At 52.0% G+C, this 19,412-nt stretch overlaps 2 protein-coding genes across 5 annotated transcripts; one reads left to right on the plus strand and one right to left on the minus strand.

The window, feature by feature from the left end:
* The first annotated feature begins 338 nt into the window (after nt 1-338).
* irf5 (interferon regulatory factor 5) lies at nt 339-6,027 on the plus strand. Of its 2 annotated transcripts, none has more exons than XM_032589089.1 (9): nt 339-479; nt 692-899; nt 1,175-1,361; nt 1,438-1,463; nt 1,561-1,588; nt 1,663-1,929; nt 3,498-3,887; nt 4,201-4,319; nt 4,390-6,027. In XM_032589089.1, exons 2-9 carry the CDS (start codon nt 708-710, stop codon nt 4,615-4,617), a joined length of 1,437 nt encoding a protein of 478 aa, XP_032444980.1. In that variant the 5' UTR covers nt 339-479; nt 692-707; the 3' UTR covers nt 4,618-6,027. The 2 variants fall into 2 exon arrangements, with proteins under 2 accessions (XP_032444980.1, XP_032444979.1); XM_032589088.1 differs by having other exon boundaries at nt 346-481; nt 685-899.
* Nucleotides 5,608-15,570, minus strand: tnpo3 (transportin 3). Of its 3 annotated transcripts, none has more exons than XM_032589076.1 (23): nt 15,304-15,570; nt 14,237-14,437; nt 13,447-13,520; nt 13,207-13,363; nt 12,941-13,084; nt 12,694-12,866; nt 12,484-12,622; nt 11,752-11,898; nt 11,571-11,678; nt 11,409-11,500; nt 11,201-11,340; nt 10,939-11,130; nt 8,912-9,003; nt 8,766-8,842; nt 8,639-8,699; nt 8,421-8,561; nt 8,229-8,345; nt 8,060-8,154; nt 7,636-7,792; nt 7,364-7,531; nt 7,183-7,295; nt 6,372-6,454; nt 5,608-5,872 (listed from the first exon to the last, which is right to left on the minus strand). In XM_032589076.1, the coding sequence occupies exons 1-22, from the start codon at nt 15,421-15,423 to the stop codon at nt 6,394-6,396; spliced, it is 2,769 nt and encodes a 922-aa protein (XP_032444967.1). In that variant the 5' UTR covers nt 15,424-15,570; the 3' UTR covers nt 5,608-5,872; nt 6,372-6,393. The 3 variants fall into 3 exon arrangements, 2 of the variants coding, with proteins under 2 accessions (XP_032444967.1, XP_032444966.1); XM_032589075.1 differs by having other exon boundaries at nt 12,694-12,869; XR_004342613.1 differs by lacking the exons at nt 5,608-5,872; nt 6,372-6,454 and adding an exon at nt 6,462-6,965 and having other exon boundaries at nt 7,034-7,295; nt 12,694-12,869.
* Between the last annotated feature and the right edge of the window lie 3,842 nt (nt 15,571-19,412).

Genomic DNA, 19,412 nt, shown 5'->3' on the forward strand with positions numbered 1-19,412 from the left:
GAGGAACCTACAAATTTACTGATAAACACCCACACGTCAGCTAACATGTAGGCACACGTCACACCCCGACAACTACAACCCCGATTTCAAAATAAAAGCCTCCGGACCTCATGCTAACGGATTCCTGCTTTAGTGAAAATGTTCTGCCGGTTCGATTCATACAACAAAAACTATTTCTTCAATAAAACCAGCTTCAGATGAACTTTAGGTGTTTTTTGCTTCAAGCAAAGCTTAATCTATGATCAAAACACAAAACGGTATTACGGGAGCTTTTATTTTGAAAGTAATGTCATCTTTGGGCGGAAGCAGTTTTCATGCAGACTCACTTTTCTTCAGCTAAAAGACTCCCAGGAACTTTCTGTCGGGTGGTACCCTCCGGTCCGGTGCCGAACTGTTCGGTTGTATGTTGTTGGTTCGGTTCGGAGCACGCGACTGTTTCACAAAAAGAGCGCAGAACCGGAACCAGGTACCCAGCCAAGGTGAGTCCATCATCAGCGGAGTGATCTGAGATCCGTTGCAGCGACAGACTGACTGGTTCCGAACTGGTTTCTGAGTCGGATCATTTGCAGAAAAACTTTAACCCAGACCAGTTCAGGAACCGGTTCGGACCCCAGGAAGCCATGCTGGTCCAGTTGGACTCAGACTGCGGTTCCGTCCAGAACCTTAAGCCTACTCGTCCTTCTAACCACAGGTCCCAGTGCTCTGCCATGAGCATCCACCCTCGCCGGATCCGCCTGAAGCCCTGGCTGCTGGCCCAGGTGAACAGCGGCAGGTATCCGGGTCTGCAGTGGCTCGGTTCGGAGCAGCGGCTCGGTTCGGAGCAGCGGCTCTTTCAGATCCCATGGAAACACGCGACCCGCCACACGCCGATGTCGGAGGAGGAGAACACCATCTTTAAGGTTCGGTTCCTCTGGGTCCGTTAAGCAGCGGGGGGGATGAAAGGGGAACTGGGCCGGGCTCGGGACCGGGCCAGAAGATGTGCTTCAGTCTTCCTGTTGGACTTCCTGCCGCTGCAGGTTTCGGTTCTGCTCAGCGTGGTTCCGCTTTCTCTGCTTCCTCTTTCTGGTCGCTTCACCGCAAACCAGAACCAGAACCTGGAATCTGGACCCAGAAACTCTCCATCCAGCACCGGCTGCATCTCCTGACCCGGTTCTGACCCGTCCCTGTCTTGCAGGCGTGGGCCGTGGAGACCGGGAAGTACCAGGAGGGTGTGGACGAACCGGACCCGGCCAAGTGGAAGGCGAACCTGCGCTGCGCGCTCAACAAGAGCCGTGAGTTCCGGCTCAGGTTCGACGGAACCAAGGAGACGCCGCTCCGTCCCTACAAGATCTACGAGGTCTGCGACGGAACCGGCGCTGCAGGTGAGCCGACTGGACCCGTCCCGGTCCAATCTGCGGGACGGTTTTGACGATGTTCTGATGTGGTTCTGTGTTTCAGACGGAGCCGAGGACGACGATGAGGAGGTGAGGATCAGAGCCAGGTGAACAGAACCTAATTGGATAAAGTAGATCAGAACCAGAACCAGCTGACCTGTCAGTTTTTCCTCCTGACCGTTTCCAGATGCCGGACCTCACCGATCTCTCCATCAGTAAGTCCCTCTCCAGCGTTTCTATGGTAACCGCTGACAGCCTGACCCAGTCTGACCCGGTTCCGTCCCTGTAGACCCTCGGATCGAGCCCGCCTCTTTTCCGCCCTTCGGGTCGGCCCAGGTGATCTCGATGCCGCTGCTGCCCCTGACCTCTGACCTCCAGCCTCGGGGTTCAATGGCGGACCTGAGAAGCTTCGACCCGGCCAGACTCCAGAACCTGAACCCGCTGTCCTCTACTCAGCCAGAATCCATGGAGGCCAGCAGCATGGAGTCCGTCCAGAACCAGTCGGACCATCAGAACCAGCAGCCCTGCAAGTACGACCTGCTGAGCAGCGTCCCACGTGAGTCCGGTCCAGTTCTGGTTCCTCTGCTCAGTCGGTCTGCTAATACTCAACAGGTCCAAACTAATCAGACCTCCTGGTTTCCGAGAGGACTGCTGGTCCAGAACCAAAAGGTTCTGCAGTGGCTCGGGACAGAACCAGTGCTAAAATCTTATCGAGGAGGAACAGGTGATTCTGGACTTGATCAGAGACCCAGAACCGGTTCTACTGAACCGGTCATCATCCCCTCAAATTGTGATTAACCCTAACCCTGCAAAGTTAGATAGGTCCAGAACCTGACCAGAACCACCATCTGGACGAGGGTGGAGGTTCTACCGGGTCATGTGATCCCAGCTGGGTTCTGATCAGACCCATGTTCCTCTAGAACTCTGAAACGGGTCCAGTGCAGGACAAGTTGCTTTTAAAGAAACTATATTAGCTACTTTTGGATCCCCTCTTCATCATTTATGCTGAACTAAAACTGAATCAAATGAACACTGAAAGGAAACGAAACGATCAGTAAAACCAAGCTTAGCCTGATGGGCAGCGTCGCCATCTATAAACAGCGAGCTAATGATATTAGCCTCACCTGCTAGCATCAACAGCCTTCCTGGTTACTAGCTTAGTTGGTTCATGAGCTCAAAGTTTCTTATAACTGATATAAAGAACAGCGTTTCTTTCACATGTAGATTGATCTGTGCTTAGGTTAGTTTAGCTTACCTCAGCTTAGCTTAGCTTAATTTAGTTTAGCTTAGCTTAGCTGGCCCGCTCCGCAGCTGGTTCTACCGCTTCTGCGTTTATTTGCTTTCCGCTCACTGCTCGAAGGCCCGCCCAACTCTGCCTTTGATTGGTTTACAGCGACTCTTTTAGTTTTCCTCAGCCAATCAGCAGCAGAGATCACCTAGCACTAGCGCGCCAGACCTGCTAAGGCAGTTACTTCCGACCCCAGTTTTTAGAAGACGTGTTAGTCAATAATTATTTTTTAAATTATGTGTATTGTGTTATTATTAAACCGTGTACGATCTGTAATATTTTGACATTTACTGAAAGGGAAGTGGCACTTCCAGATAGTGGTAGTTGCCACTGATTGAACATGATATTTTTTTCAAGTAAATCAATTATTTTTTAAAAAAGGACAGCAATAATACATTATCATAATACATACAGTTGCCACTGCCACTAATTGAACTCGGTGCTGCTGTCCTCCCTCAGCTTTGGGTCACAGCTTTAGCCCTCTCTGGCACACTTGCTGTACATATATTTACATATACATACTGTATCTGCATTTTTTTAATCTTTGCAAGGACTGCTCTAAGTTGCTTTTTATATTGACTGCACGTTATATTTTATTTTTATTTTGTCTACAATTGCTACTCAGTGGTGGTTGTTGTGTGTCTTGTCTCTATGCTGCTGTAACTGCGAAATAATTTCCCTGCTGGGATAAATAAAGTAATTCTATTCTATTCTATCTGCAGAAGAAGTAAATTAGATTACTTGTTACTGAACCAAGAGACGGCGTTAGTAACGCCATTATTTCCTCCATGGGTCATGACCCGCTAACCAAGGCCTCTCCTGTCTTGGTTCTGCAGTAACAGATCTGGACCTGAAGTTCTGGTACCGGGGCCGGGCCATGGGCTCCCTGACGGTCAGCAACCCCCAGGGCTGCCGGCTCTACTATGGCCACCTGGAACCGACGCCGGAGCAGGTGGACCTGTTTGGTCCAGTCAGTCTGCAGCAGGTTCTGTTCCCGGGAACGGTGGAGATCCAGAACCAGAAGCAGCGATTCTACACGGACGCTCTGCTGGACGTGATGGACCGCGGTCTGATCCTGGAGATCCAGCAGCAGGACATCTATGCCATCCGCCTCTGTCAGTGCAAGGTATTCTGGTCTGGCCCGGGAATGCCAGAACTGGGTCCACCCAACCCCATGGAGCGGGAGAGGAGGATCCGGGTGTTCAGCCTGAACGACTTCCTGCAAGGTTCGTCTTCTGACCCGGTTCTTTGGGTTCCTGGAGGCCAGGGCTGCTCAAGTCCAGTCCTCCAGAGCAACCGTCCTGCAGCGTTCAGATGCTTCCCTGCTCCATCCCACCTGAATCAAATGAACGGCTCGGTAGCAGGTCTGTTCAGAACCGATCCCAGTCTGTTGGAGTAAGGATGCTTCTAAAAGTTGCAGGACGGTAGCTCTCGAGGACTGGACTTGACTGGACTGCTGTAGGCTATTCTGTTTAGGGAACTTATTCTGGGATTCAGTTCTAACGACGGTTTGGTTCTAACAGCGGTTCTGGTCCACAGGGCTCATCTCGTTCCAGAAGGGCGAAGCCGCCAACCCGCCGCCATTCGAAGTCTTCTTCTGCTTCGGAGAGGACTGGCCGGACAGGAAGCCCAAAGAGAAGAAGCTCATCATGGTCCAGGTGGGTGGCCGATGGTCACGTCGACCCGGTTTTTGCTGGTGCGGGTTATAAAGGTTCTGTTGCTGTGCAGGTGGTTCCGGTGGTGGCCCGGATCCTGACGGAGATGTTCTCCGGAGAGCTGGCCTGGTCCACCGACAGCATCCGGCTGCAGATCTCCAACCCGGACGTCAAGGACGAGACGGTGGAGCAGTTCAAGGAGCTGCAGCGGCTGCTCCAGAACCAACTGGGTCCAACCGGGCCCTGGGCACCCGCCAGCTCTCTAGAGGCCTCTACTGGGTTCTCCATGGGGACCAGCTGAGACTAGAACCTGGACCAGAACCCTGGGGTTCAACCTCTGCGACATCACAAAGTGTTGGGTCGTTGGACCAGAACGGTTTTCTGCTTTGCTGTCTAAAGGTCCAGGCATTTGGTTCTGAAAACCTCCAAACTCTCAGTCTGGGTTCTACTTGCCTACCCGGTCCCACGTGCTGACCCAGAAGGTTCTGGTTCCTTCCTGAAGGTTTTCATTTGGACTTTGGCTGCTACAGGCTCTGGTTCTGACGGAATCCAGACCCGGCTTCTGAACCGGGCCTGTCCACACAGAACCCGCTCATCACAGTTCTAGGTAGTTTGGTACCGGTACCGGTAGTTGGTTGGTGAGTGCGACCCAAACCAGAGACAGAAACATGGTTCTGGTTTGTGGGGAATTCTTTAGCGGTTCAGGAACTCTTCTAGAACCAAATCAGTCGGACCCAATTAAACGATTTCCATCTGGCAAGTCCGGTACCAGCATGTGTCCGGGTCAGAATCGCTGCAGTATTCTGCTGCTGGTCCATCAGAACCAAATCTGCATTTTTGTCATTGATTGTTTCAGTTTGCTCTCTGGCGCCGCCCGGAGGACGGACCGGGCCCTGCAGCAGGAACCAGTCTAACCAGAACTCCCAGTCTCAGGTGAGGATGACCTCACCCTTCATCAGGTGGGGTCAGGTTACAGAAACACCTGAGCTCAGGTGTTACTGGTTAGACTGGTCCCAGTGCGTCTCCCTTTGTAAAACCACAGAAGAAGAAGCAGAAGCAGTTTTCAGCTGTTTTATTGTTTACAGCAAGGCTACATCACCACTGATGTCATGGTGTCAGTCCGCCTCATTACCCACAGTCCTCTCTGTTTCCATTCATGGAAAAACAACTAAAATAAACCAAAGATAAAAGGTCAAAGGTGACGCCAAATCCTCCAGCGTTCCGCCACGCGGCCCACAGCATCATGGGAAATTTTTTGGCTCTGTTTTTTGGCACGGACAGAAACATCTTGACCAAAGTCCCAAAAATAAATCTCTTAAAAACAGTTGAGCAGGCACGTCCTGATTAATCGCCTCCGAGGGTCCAGCAGGAACCGGTCCTGACCCCGCCCACCCAGAACCACCTGCTGCAGGTGAGCTGGGGGGGGTGGGCTCCGTCCGTCTCTCCTCCGTCGGGTCACAGAGTCCCGTTTCACATTCAAAGTCCCTCCGTCTTCCTCGTCTGCAGTCGCAGCTTTTTGCCGTCACCTCTGAATGTTGGTCAACTAAAGATTTAACCTGAGGAAGAGGAGGAGGAAAAGGAGCAGTTCCAGCTCTTCATCAGTCATCTCAGGACACTTTCTATGAAACCACACTGTAAAAACACAAACTAAGTATTTTGTTCTTGTTTCTACAGCAAATATCTTGAGATAAAGAAACGTTTGAGCAGGTAACGTCTCCCTTGTTTGTGTTCGGCTGAAATGAAATTTTGTTCTGCAAACAATAAAGAGATTCTGGTTTAATTCAGTAACATAGTGTTCATAAATAGCACCAAAGATCTCAGGACCCTTTCTATAACCCACCTGGAAACACCGCCGGCTCATCAAGCTAACGCTAACCGCTACCTAGCTAACGGGGGTCTATGGAGTCACGTTATGTACCGGGTCGGTTCTGGAAGGGGCCTTGAGGTGAAACTTGGAAGCTCCTTCTGATTCTGACTGTGTGTAATCTACAGAAGGTAGCAGGAAGCTAACCAGCTGATCTGTGGTGAAGGGCTCCCAGTATTCCCAGTGCCTACCTGGTGTCATGAGAAGCTGCAGCTACCGGTACAGCCTGGTGAACTCTCTGATGGCCCAGCACACCTGCTTGCACTCCTCAGCACTGAAAGAGAAACACACACATGAAGGCCTTCTGGTCTCAGGGCAGGGCGAGTCTGGACCCGCTCCCGCCGATACTGATCGGGTTCTGATCCAGCAGCGCCCCGCCCTCCGCTGGGCCGGTCCCAACACGAGCTGACGGCCCCTGAACGCCTCACGATGAGTCATCCCGACGCCTTCGCCGGAGGCTGATCGGGTCAGAACATGAACTGGGATCCAACACAAACTCTTCAGTTTGCTGTCGGCATGGCAACCACAGAACCAACAGGAAGTAGCAGCGGCTAACATCATGAGAGGAACGGAGGCTGGGCGACATGGATGAAAATAAAACCTGATTTTTTTATATCGATTAAAAAAAAGAAATTACAACTGACAGTGGATTTTCTTTCAGTCCACCTCCTGAATGATCAGCCCAGGGTTAGAAAATGTTTATTTTGAATTCCCATTTTTATTTATGAATAAAACCATAAAATAAGCATCTGATGTGAGCAGCTCAGTTTCTTCTACATAAACTCAAGAGTTTTAATATTCCTATTTTATCCTCTTAACTGAAAATATAAATCGTAGCCTGGCCCTAATACTCCATCATAAAGTCAAACAAGATTGCCGCCTTGGGCTCCATGACATCACTGAATCCCAAGGAGGCGATTGGTGGAAAAACATTCTGATTTTCTAAAAGTGAAATCAATCACCCAGCCTCGGTGCAGCCCGGTACCGACCCGCCGGACTCACCTGGTCACCTGCTTGTGGAACTCGGTCAGCTGCTTGTGGGTGACGGTCACGGCGCCGCCCGCCGTCTGCTTCGGCAACCCCTTCAGCGCGTTCTCCAGCCAGCGGCAGAACATCTGGAACAGAGGAGCGGAGTGAGCCGCGGCTCCGGAACCAGACCGGAACCAGAACCGGCAGGACTCACGGGTCGGTCGAACAGCATGACCTCCCAGAGGACCTCGGCCACGTCGGGCAGCGTGTACGGCGGCAGGCAGAAGCAGCAGGAGTGCAGCAGCTGGTTGATGAGCTGCTGGCCGTTCTGCTCCATGGCCTGACCAATCAGACGCTTCCGCAGCGCAAAGTCCTCCTCGTGCTGGGGGCGAGAGAGAGAGAGAGAGAGAGAGAGAGAGATGAACCCAGTGAACGGCACCACCGGCTCCTCCTGGAGCCTCCGGCCCGGTTCTGGTTCCGACTCACGTCGTTGCCGACTCCGGTGTGGATCAGGTCTCGGATGAACTTCATGACGCTGCAGTTGGCGTCCCGGTGGTCGAGCGACGTGGCGGCGATGGCGCACTGGATGATGTGGACCACGATGCTGCTGCCTAGCAACGTGACGGGACTCCTCTGGACGAACCTGGGGACAGAGAGGACAGTGGGACGGCGCTCTGATGTCTGTCCACCATGTCTCAATGATCATCATGCGACGGTAAATTTATACGTCCAAAAGTTCATTGAGAAGCTCTGAGACACTTCAGAACCTTCACCGACCCGCTGAGACGCTGCTCTGGTTCTGCTGCTTCATGTTTCAATCTGTTGCTAGTTTTCTGAGTTTTGGCCTGTTGTGACGTTTTAGCAGTTTACGGTGAACATGTGCAGCCAATAGGAAGCCAGGTGAGCTCACCTGGTGGCCAGTCTGAACAGGTCGTCCACGGTGTCCGGGTGGTTCCTCAGGCTGTTGGGCTGCTCCAGCAGCTGGAAGGTGGGCATACACAGCGCCTGCGGGACACACAGCGGCTGCTGGTCATCGGCCCGGCAGGGGGCGTGGCCTAGATCGGGTGAGAGCGGCTTACCTGCAGCATGTCCAGCAGCCCCTGCCTGCAGCCCTCCTCCATGCCGTACTCGTCCACCAGGATGCTGCCCAGGTACAGGAAGCAGGAGTGCGGGTACACCTGGTAGACGCTCACCATCTGAAGGACATGAGCGCCCCGTCAGCATCGCCACGGCAACGGTCGCCCGCAGACCCCGTTCCGACGGCGACTCACCTGAGTGACGAGCGGCTGCAGCAGGGAGGCGGAGCCTTTCCCGACGCAGCGCACGGCGAAGCGCAGGCAGCGGCAGCAACGCTCCACGATGCGATTATCAGCCTGGTGGGCGTTGAGCGTCTCCGACAGGACGGGCCAGATCTGGTGGTACAGGGGGACAGGTTGGGACAGGCTGGGACAGGCTGGGACAGGTAAAGTCCAGGTGTGCGGCGCCTCACCTCCTGGATCACCTTCTGGCACGGGTGAGTCTGGCCGTTCTCCACGATGGGGTTCGTGTGTCTGAGGACGAGACGATGCGTTCACTGTCTGCGGCGGCGGCAGGAATCTTCCTGCGGCTCCACTCACCTGAAGATGACAGCCAGTCGGTCCAGCCACGCCGTCGGGTCGGCCGACTTCCCGTTCCTGGACCGCTCCGCCAGCAGCTGCGGGGACAGAACCCAGTCGGACCGGTTCCGGCTCGGCGGCGCCGGCCCAACCTGGAGCGCACTCACCTTCTTCAAAGCCAGAACCTGAACGGCGCACAGGTCGCTGAGGCACTCCGCGATCTTCTCCAGAGGCAGCCGGGCCAGAACCAGCGCCGTACCTGCACAGGTAACGGTCAGAGTCACAGCCGGACCGGCCAGAACTGTCAGGGTCCAATCGGTCCCTAAACCAGAGCTGCTGGAGGTCCCGGGTTCAAACCCAGCTGGTTCCGATTCCCTTCAGAGCCGACTATGAAGCGATATCGCTGCGTCGCCATGGCGACGCGATTTCAGCTCATCAGAAGCGGAACTGGGCCGGGCTCCTGAAGGAGACGCAGACCCGGGACCCGACCAGGTTCTGCCTGAACAGAACCCAGCTGATTCATGAGGTTCTGCTGCTCAAAATAAAAGTTCTATTGGACCCGCCCAGGAAGCTTTGGGTCATTAAAGGACGATTCTGTTTTATTATTCTGAAAATTAATTGGAAAAAATGTCACATTCTGCTGAATGAAACTTAATATGAAAAACACTAAATAATTCATCTTTTAAATATAAAAACCAATTGGCTAAAAATCAGGAACACAGCCGATTATTTCTGATCAAAGATTGATGTGAACCAGGTGAAGCTAAAACAGCCAGTAGAACTAAATGCTAAATATTTATATGAATGTGTTTTTGGAGATGTAGCAGTTATTAATTCAGCGCAGCGCCACAACAGAGGAAAAAATAACGCAGAAAAACCGGTGAAGAATAACTAAATTCTAAAAAGCCAGCAGACCTCTGTGCTTTTAGTTTTTAGACTAAAAAGAATGTACTTTTTGAGGAGATTGGCCTCCTTCAATGTGTGCTCTAAGCTCCTGTACATGTTTTATAAGTCCATTGTGTCTACTGTTGTATTCTATGCAATCGTTTGTTGGGGGGCAATGCAAGGAAGAGAGACACACAGAGACCGAGCCGCCTCATCCGCAGAGCTGGCTCCGTGGCCGGTGTGAGCCTGGAGTCTGTGGAGACGGTGGTGGAACAGAGGACACCGTCTAGACCCAGGCTGGTCCTGGAGAACACCAGCCGTCCTCTGTACACTGTTTTCTCCAACCAGAGGAGGCCCTTCAGGGACAGGTTCCTCTCACTGGGTTGTTCCACTGAGAGGATTAATTAAAAACTCCTTTGTCCCGCGGGCCATTAGGCTTTATAATGCTGAAAGGGAGGGAGACGGGGTAACTAGTATTTTAACATATTTAAGCACTTTTACTAGACCTCGTTTTAGTGGTAATGTATTTATTTATTATATTCTTGTACCTTTTATGGATGTCTCCAGCTGTACGATTTTAATGCTGTGTGGATGTGAATTAATGTGTGAGCAACAGATAACCTCAATTTCCCTATGGGATTAATAAAGTTAAGAAAAAAAAAATCTTCTTGTTTCTCGCTCTGTGTCGGCTACACTACACACAGACAGGTTGCCATAGCAATTAACAACAACGGCAATAATACCAGGGTCAAACACCAAATACACGCAAACATTTCATACACAAAGAAGAAAATATTCAGCCATTTACATGTTCCTGTTTTTAGGCTTGAGGTTTATTCTGGGATTATTAACATGCTGTGGTGGATTAGCTGCTGCTGTGGTAGCCATCAGCTAATTGGCTAATTTAAACTCCTGATCTACTGATGATCTGTCAGACTTGGGGAGTGGGTTCCTTTTTTTCCTCAACTTAAAACTCACTGAATCCAGCAGCACATCTACATGTTATGGTTGTCAAAGTCAAGCTAGCATACCTGAACTGGTTTCCCTGGCTGTTCTCTAGAACCCAGTTAGCATCGCGCTGAAAACCTGTGGGGTTTAGAGGGTTCTGGGCCAGCTAAAACCAACTAGCGCCAGTAACCAACTACCCTCCTCCAGTAGAGAGACGGGGGCGGGGCTTAACGTGCGAAATCACGCTGCAGCCAGTTAACGATTAATCAATGACTAAATTAATTGTTTGATAATCGATTAATGGTTTTAGCCGTAGCTGAGATTCTTCCTACAGCAAGGTCAGAACCTTCTGACCCGGTACCTTTGAGGAGGCCCACGGCGGCCTCGGTGGACAGGGCGAAGGAGTCGAGGGAGCGGGCGATGTCCAGCAGCCCCTGGAAGTGCTGGGCCATGTGGTCGCGGCAGACCGAGCAGATGTTGTGGATGGCCTTGGCCGCCGCCGACGCCAGCGGCTTCTCCCTCAGGCCCTTCATCAGGTAGTTCAGAACCGGGTCTGCAGAACACAGAGCCGGATCAGAACCGTCGGCCGGTTGGAGCCGGCGGGCCCGGACCGGTCCACCTACCCAGGAAGCGCGGGTTCCGGTCCACCACCTCGCTCATCTCCCCCACCAGCTCGATGCTGGTGTAGCGCACGGCCATGTGCACGCTCTCCGGCAGCAGCACCACCTGCTGCAGCACCTCGGCCACCGTCGGGTTGTTCTCCCTGCAAACAGGCGGCGTCAGTGCTCTGGGCCTGGTACTGACCCGGTTCTGCTCGGCTGCGGTACTCACGGGTCGACGCTCTTGGCGATGGAAGCCATGATGAAGAGGACGGCCTCCGTCACCTCCCAGGGCGGGTTCCCGTCCTTCAGGGTGGAGTACAGCTGGAAGACAGAACGCGCCGTCAGCAGGAGGCCAAACCGGGCCGGAACCGGGCCGAGGTTCCTGTAGTACCTGAGAGAAGCACTCCATGGAGCCGACCAGGAAGATCACATCCTTCACCAGGTCCGATACTCTCATCCTGAACTCCCCAAAGTCGTCCGTTTCCTCCGGAATTCCCTCCTGTGGAGCGAAGCGGAACTGGGTCAGAACCGGGCCAGAACCGGGTCGGAGCAAGCCGGTCCCGGAGCCTTACGTGGTCCGGGTCGAGCTGGCAGTGGCGGGCCAGGCAGTGCAGCAGCCGCTGGATGTACGGCCGGAAAACGCCGTGCAGGTTGGCGTCGTTGATCTTGTAGAGATGCTCGCCCAGGCGGTACCAGAAGTTAAAGGAGATCTCCACGACCTGCAGACAGGACCGGGTCAGAACCACGCCAACTGGACCTCCACGCAGAACATTGGTTCTGTCGATAAGACAGTTTGGACCGGTACTGTTCCTTCAGACCCCAACAGGTTCTGACCTGGATTAGTTCAGGCTGCAGAACCCTGCCAGAACCAGAACCCAGTCGGTCCAGTTTCTCAGAACGTTTCAGTAAAAACGTCGCGAAGTGAAGAATAGCCATCAGATCCACTGACTTAAAGGAGCTCAGGGTTTCAGCAGATTTGCAGTTTTCTGAAAGTTTGTTCCAGATCTGCAGGGCATAGAAGCTGGATGCCGTTTCTATGAACCAGAACCGGAACCGGATCCAGCAGACCTGAGCGGTCTGGTATCAGCAGATCTTTAATCTATCGAGTGATTTATAATCAGTTATACTAAAGTCTATAGTCAGAGCGCCGCGTCACCCTGCTGACCCCTACTGACCTCTGCTGACCCAATGTCTGCCTTCCTGCCTGCCAATTGAAGGCAACCTATGACCCCTGATGAGTTTACTGCCTGAATCAGATCAGGATTAGCCGGTAACTCTAACCGGGCCCGGTCCGGTTCCGGTACCTCGTACTGCGGGTGTCCGGCGCAGATCAGCAGCAGCTCCAGCGTTCTCAGGTCGCCCATGCCCTGACCCGGCGTCCGGACCGTCGTCTCTAGGAACGTCTCGCAGAGCTCCGTGAAGATCCGGCAGTAGTTCAGCACCCTGTGGACACAGAGCGGCCGTTACCGTGGCGACCGGTTCCCGGGCCGCCGCCGGGCCGGCCGGAACCTTACTTGTCCAGGTCCTCGCGGGCCACGGCCATGTGGTAGGCCGTCTCCAGCGTCAGCACGCCCTGGAACAGCTGCAGCGCCAGAGCCACGTTGGTGTCCACGCTCTCGATGGCGTACAGCGCCGAGCACACGCAGTCCGACGCCGCCTCATGCAGGTTGGTGGACGTCTCGTCCCTCTGCTGGGACACGGAGCGGAACCCGTTAGAGTCTGGGGCCCTGGACCGGGACCGGGGCCAGAACCGGGACTCACCAGGATCTGGAACAGGACCATCAGCAGCTGGTTGCTGGCCATGAAGTTGCTGTCCAGGACGCCCAGGTTGAACCAACTGCCCAGGCAACGGAACACCTTGATGAGCATCTTCTCATCGCCGCCCGCCTTCTCCACGCAGGACGTCTGGGGACGGGGTGGGCCAGGGGGACAGGGACGTTAGAGAGACACGTGGAGGACAGAGGTACCGGCAGAGACAGATCAGGCGCCCCCTAGTGACTGGACAGCCAGAGGACGTGTGTCCCTACCAGCAGGGCGATCACGGTGTTGGAGTAGAAGGCCAGGTCCTCGATGATCTCGGTGCGGCGGTTGGCGCCGATCCGCAGCGACCGGCTGTGAACTTCCTCCGGCAGGACCGTCAGGATCTCGATGAGGAACGGCATGGAGCCTGCGTCCTCGTTGTACCTGAGGGGGCGGAGCCACACGGCTGGGTCAAAGGTCGGCTGGGCGGCACAAACACAGAGCGGCGAGACGGCGAGCGTTCCTACTTCTCTATGAGCGTGTGAACGCAGCCCTTCCAGGACGCCATCTGCAGAGCGAGGTCAGCGATGGCCAGGGCCAGCTGCAAGACAGGACCGGGTTGACTTGGGCCGTAACCGGGCCTGGACTGTGCCAGGACTGAGTCAGAACCGGGCTGACCAGAACCACTGATAAAGCTGAACATTTGAAATAATGTCACAGAGAATCGATTTTACATCAAATCCTGAAATGGTGCCGTCCTCCCATCAGGCTTCAGTCAGAGGCGCCGTAACACAGACTGCTACAGGAAACCACATCACAAACTGATGATGCTCAGATTCCTCTGTAATCCAGACTATTGCAGTAGATTACAGGACATTAAGTCCTTAATGACAGAAGTTTTTGTTTTTGGATCAGAACTTGATCAGTTGATTATTGATCGGGATCAAATGATCCTCCAGTGATGAAGCTTTTAACCAGGATGTCATTTAATCCCACAGGAAACAAGTTGGTTTCCTCCTTTAATCTCCCGAATCTTGCATAAATGATAAACTTCCTGATAATCTATAACCTAATCCATCGATCTGTTGCCTCAGGCTGAACTCTTCACTTAAAATCCTTCAGCTGATCCAAAACACTGCAGCAGAGTTCTGATGCCAACCAGAACCAGATCAGATTTCTGCTGTTTGGATTCACAGCTTCCTGATAATCCAGATTATAATCCCAGATTGTCACATAGAAAGCCTTCATAACCAACCTGCTGCTTTCTCCTACTACTCTCCGAGTCAGCGGCTCTGCCCTCCTGTGGGTGGGGCTTACCTGAGTGACGATGATGGGCGACAGGTCTTTGAGGTTCTGGATGTGGGTCAGCAGGGAGTCCCGCAGTGCATTGTGGGTCTCTGGAGGAAGCTCGTAGAAGGAAGTCTGGATCTTCATCTTCATGGTCTGAGCCGCGAAGTAACACGACTCCACGTCCTGCTTCAGCTGCAGCAGCTGGTCCGAGATCTCCCAGGCAAACATCTGCACAGGACAGGAAGTTACGTCACTGAGCCTCAGGGGTCGGGGCTTAAGCATGGACCGGCCCAGCTGTTCGTCGTTTAGCAGAACAGAACCGGGCCAGATGGTCCATCAGAACCGGGTCGAGGCTGATCTGCTACAGAAGTCCTCTGTGACCCCGGACCTCCTCCCCAGGTCAGGAGGTCAGACCTGACACATTTTGAATGCAAAGGAGAATCTGGAGCTGTTCTCCAGGATGTGAGAGAGCAGCAGACATGGAGCTAAAGACTTTTAACTTCTAGAGTTTTCCTGAACACCTTCATGATCAGCAGGACGTTTCCTCCTGGACCGGGTCTACAGGGGAACCATGACAGCAGGCTTCACCTTCAACTACAGACACTATTACTAAGGAAACCGTTCTGAATGCCGAGCCGAGTTCAAGCACCCTGACCCACTTTCTCCCCCGAATCTCTGGATCTGGTCTCAGACCTTCTACAGGTGATCCGGAAGCACTTTCAGGTAAATCCTGCCGATTCTGGCTGGAGTCTGGCTGAGCTGTCAGTCACAGCAGCACCAGGCCTGCTGGGAATTAATCTGCTGCTTCCGCATAGAATCAAACATTTTAATCATAAAACTGATTATTAGTTATTTATTGAACTGATCTGATTTAAGTTTCGCCCTTTAAATGCCGGATAAAGTGAAAAAATGACCGGTTCTGTTTCTGTTTTGATCCATTCATTCCGTTAGCTTAGCCACCATGCTAACAGGAACAGGAGCTCCTCTGAGACTGCGCAGCTTGCCACACCTGTCCGCTTCCCCCTCAGGTAACTCATTAAACCCGAACCAAACCCTCGCCAGACCCAAACGGAACCATTCCCCAGGGCTCTCACCGATCTCTGCAACTCTCCGAGCCACAGCGAGGCTCGTTCCTTCCCGGACGGATCCGGGTCGTGGTACAGGGCCTGGACCGCCTGGTAGACCAGCGTCAGGCTCGGTTTACCCCCCTCCATAGCGGCCTCAACTCAGGCTCCCGTAAGGCAGACGGTTCGGTTCGGCTGAGGAGCTAAAAAACCCAAAAACTACCAAACGGTCCGAGTACCGACCGCCATCTCACACAGGCTCTTCCGGGGACAGCCTGAATCCTGTTCCGACTGGAAACACGACCAAAGTATTTGTTCCTCTCTGCGAGACAGGAGACGAGTTCAATGAAGACCAGAATCGGAACCAGAATCAGTGTCATTCGCCAAGTTTGTGCGCAAACAGGCAATCTGACTTCTGTTCTGCTTTAATCAGAATGAAGGCATTTAAATTATAAGCATAGAAAAAAAAACCTCAGTGTTTTTATTTCCTGTAAAAAGAAAAATATATATTAAACAAACACACACATATATATATATATTAATATTATATTATAATATATATAATAATATTAATTATATATATATATATATATATATATATATATATATATATATATATATATATATATATATATATATATATATATATATAAAAAATTCCCTTCTCACCCACCGCGGGTGGTTCTTATCCTCTGAGCTCGGGTCCTCTACCAGAGGCCTGGGAGCTTGAGGGTTCTGCGCAGTATCTTGGCTGTGCCAAGGATTGCACATTTCTGGACTGAGATGTCTGATGTTGTTCCTGGGATCTGTTGTAGCCATTGGTCCAGTTTGGGGGTGACTGCCCCGAGGGCCCCGATGACCACAGGCACCACTGTGGTCTTCACCTTCCAGGCCCTCTCCAGTTCCTCCCTGAGGCCCTGGTATTTCTCTAGTTTCTCGTGCTCCTTTTTCCTGATGTTGTAGTCGCTTGGTATTGCTACATCTATCACAATGGCTTTCCTCTGTTGTTTATCCACTACGACAATGTCTGGTTGGTTCGCCATTACCATTTTGTCTGTCTGGATCTGGAAGTCCCACAGGATCTTAGCTCTGGCGTTCTCCGCCACCTTTGGGGGTGTTTCCCACTTTGATCTCGGGGTTTCCAGTCCATATTCTGCACAGATGTTTCTGTACACTATGCCTGTAACTTGGTTATGTCGTTCCATGTACGCTTTCCCTGCCAGTATCTTGCACCCTGCTGTTATGTGCTGGACTGTCTCAGGGGCCTCCTTGCACAACCTACACCTTGGGTCTTGTCTGGTGTGGTATATCTGGGCCTCTATTGCTCTGGTGTTTAGGGCCTGTTCCTGGGCGGCCAGGATGAGGGCCTCTGTGCTGTCCTTGAGTCCAGCTTTTTCCAGCCATTGGTAGGATTTACTGATATCAGCCACTTGGGTTATTTGCTGGTGGTACATCCCATGTAGGGGCTTGTCCTGCCATGATGGTATCGCTGGCACCTCAACCTCCGTTCCCTGTTGTCTGAGATATTCACTGAGCACATTGTCTGTTGGGGCTTTGTCCCTGATGTATTTATGGATCTTAGTTGTTTCGTCCTGGACTGTGGTTCTCACACTCACTAGTCCTCTGCCTCCTTCCTTGCGGCTCGTGTACAGTCTCAGGGTGCTGGATTTGGGATGGAATCCTCCATGCATTGTTAGTAGTTTTCTAGTCTTAATATCAGTGGCTTTTATCTCCTCCTTTGGCCAGCTAATTATTCCAGCAGGGTATCTGATTACTGGCAGGGCATAGCTGTTTATTGCGCGGATTTTGTTCTTGCCATTGAGCTGGCTTCTCAGGACTTGCCTTATTCGTTGGAGGTATTTAGCTGTGGCTCCTTTCCTTGTGACCTCATCGAGGTTGCCATTTGCTTGTGGTATACCTAGGTACTTGTAACTGTCCTCTATGTCTGCTATTGTTCCTTCTGGGAGTGAGACCCCTTCTGTGCGGATGACCTTCCCCCTCTTTGTGATCAGCCGACCACACTTCTCTAGTCCGAATGACATCCCAATGTCCGTGCTGTAGATCCTGGTGGTGTGGATCAGTGAGTCGATGTCTCGCTCACTCTTGGCATACAGCTTGATGTCATCCATGTAGAGAAGGTGGCTGATGTTGGCCCCATTTTTGAGTCGGTATCCGTAGCCAGTCTTGTTGATAATTTGGCTGAGGGGGTTCAGGCCTATGCAGAACAGTAGCGGGGACAGAGCATCTCCTTGGTATATGCCACATTTGATGGACACTTGTGCAAGTGGTTTGCAGTTGGCTTCAAGGGTGGTTTTCCACAGCTTCATCGAATTTGCAATGAAGGCTCTCAGAGTCCTGTTGATGTTATACATCAACAGGACTCTGTTGATGTATAACAGAGTCCTGTTATACATGTATAACAGAGTTGTATATGTTGTTATACATGTATAACAGAGTTGATGTATAACAGAGTCCTGTTATACATCAACAGGACAACAGGACTCAATGATCCAAGTATGCGGCATTGAGTCATAGGCTTTCTTGTAATCAATGCAAGCCATGCACAGGTTGGTGTGTCGGGTTTTGCAGTCTCGGGCAACTGTGCGGTCTACGAGGAGTTGGTGTTTGGCTCCTCTGCTATTTACACCGATACCTTTCTGTGCCGTGCTCATGTATTTATCCATGTGTTTGCTTATCTTGGCCGCTATGATGCCTGACATGAGCTTCCATGTTGTGGAGAGGCAGGTTATTGGTCGGTAGTTGGGTGGGACTGGACCCTTTGATGGATCCTTCTGGATTAGGATTGTCCGCCCTTCAGTTAACCATTCAGGGTGAGTCCCACTTTGTAGCAGCTGGTTCATTTGGTCTGCCAGTCGCTCATGGAGGGCAGTGAGTTTCTTTAGCCAGTAGGCATGGATCATGTCAGGCCCTGGTGCTGTCCAGTTTTTTCATACCTGAGACTCTTTCTTGGACATCTGTCACAGTGATGGTTACCAAGGCTTGCTCAGGGAGGAGGTTATTATGGTCCTCTCGTAGAGAGATCAACCACTGTGCATTGCTGTTGTGGGACGCCTCCCTTTCCCATATGCCTTTCCAGTATTGTTCAGTCTCCAGCCTTGGTGGGTCTACTCTGTTGTTATTACCCTGCCATTGAGAGTACACCTTAGCTGGTTGAGTGGAGAAGAGCCGGTTAATCCTTCTGGATTCATTCTCCCTTGTGTATCTCTTTAGGCGGCTGGCCAAGGCTTGGAGCCTCTGTTTGGCAGTTTCGAGTGCTTCAGGTATGGGCATCTGCCTGTACTTTCTGGGTACTGGTCTTTTCATTGTACCCTTGTGGAGCTCTGACAGTTGGCTCACTTCCCTCCTTGATACCTTGATTTTAGCCTCTAACCGTCTTTTCCATGGTGGGTATTGGGTCTCATGGCTGCTCTTATAGCCAAGTGTCTCAAGGATCACTGATGCTGAGTTGTAGATCAGCTCATTGGTTTCTGTTATGGTGTTGGTAGGGATTGTTCTCAATGCTGCATTCACATTCTCAATGATCTCTGATGGTACTTCACTCAGCCGTTGTAATTGGCGCCGGTTTCGGGTCATGATTTTCTCTCTCAGGTCAGCAGCCGTCTCGTTCAGCTCTGATTCGCTCAATGGGGCCGTGTATCCCCTGACTGGGTGGGGACTTGTAGTTAAGTCCATCCAGGTTCCTCCTTTTTGCCGTAGCATTTGTGTTGTATCTCGTCAATCTCAAGTTGTGATAGCAGTTGCCGTTTGCGGATGTTGGAACACTGAGCTACTAGTTGTTTAGCGCTTAGTGTTGACTGGGGATGTCGAAGTAACCATTCCTTCACCAGTCTTTGCATGTAACCTCTCTGATTAGGGTTACTTGAGTAGTAGCATTCCAACAGATCCACATTTTCATCTCTCGCCCATTTCCGTCTTGTTCCAGTAGCCCATTTGTCATCAAGGTGCTCTGGTTCCCCAACACCTGACGCGTCTGAGCCGGCATGTTATGCATTTTTGTGTCTCTCATGGTATGAGGTAGGCAGTAGCTTGAAGGGTCTTGCCTAAGGACCCAGACTGGATTCGAACCCTGCCCTCTCGGGTGATATACTGATGCCTTATCTATTGAGCTGGATAGCTCC

The sequence above is a fragment of the Xiphophorus hellerii genome, chromosome 17 (assembly GCF_003331165.1).
Source record: "Xiphophorus hellerii strain 12219 chromosome 17, Xiphophorus_hellerii-4.1, whole genome shotgun sequence".
NCBI classification, from domain to species: Eukaryota; Metazoa; Chordata; class Actinopteri; order Cyprinodontiformes; family Poeciliidae; genus Xiphophorus; species Xiphophorus hellerii.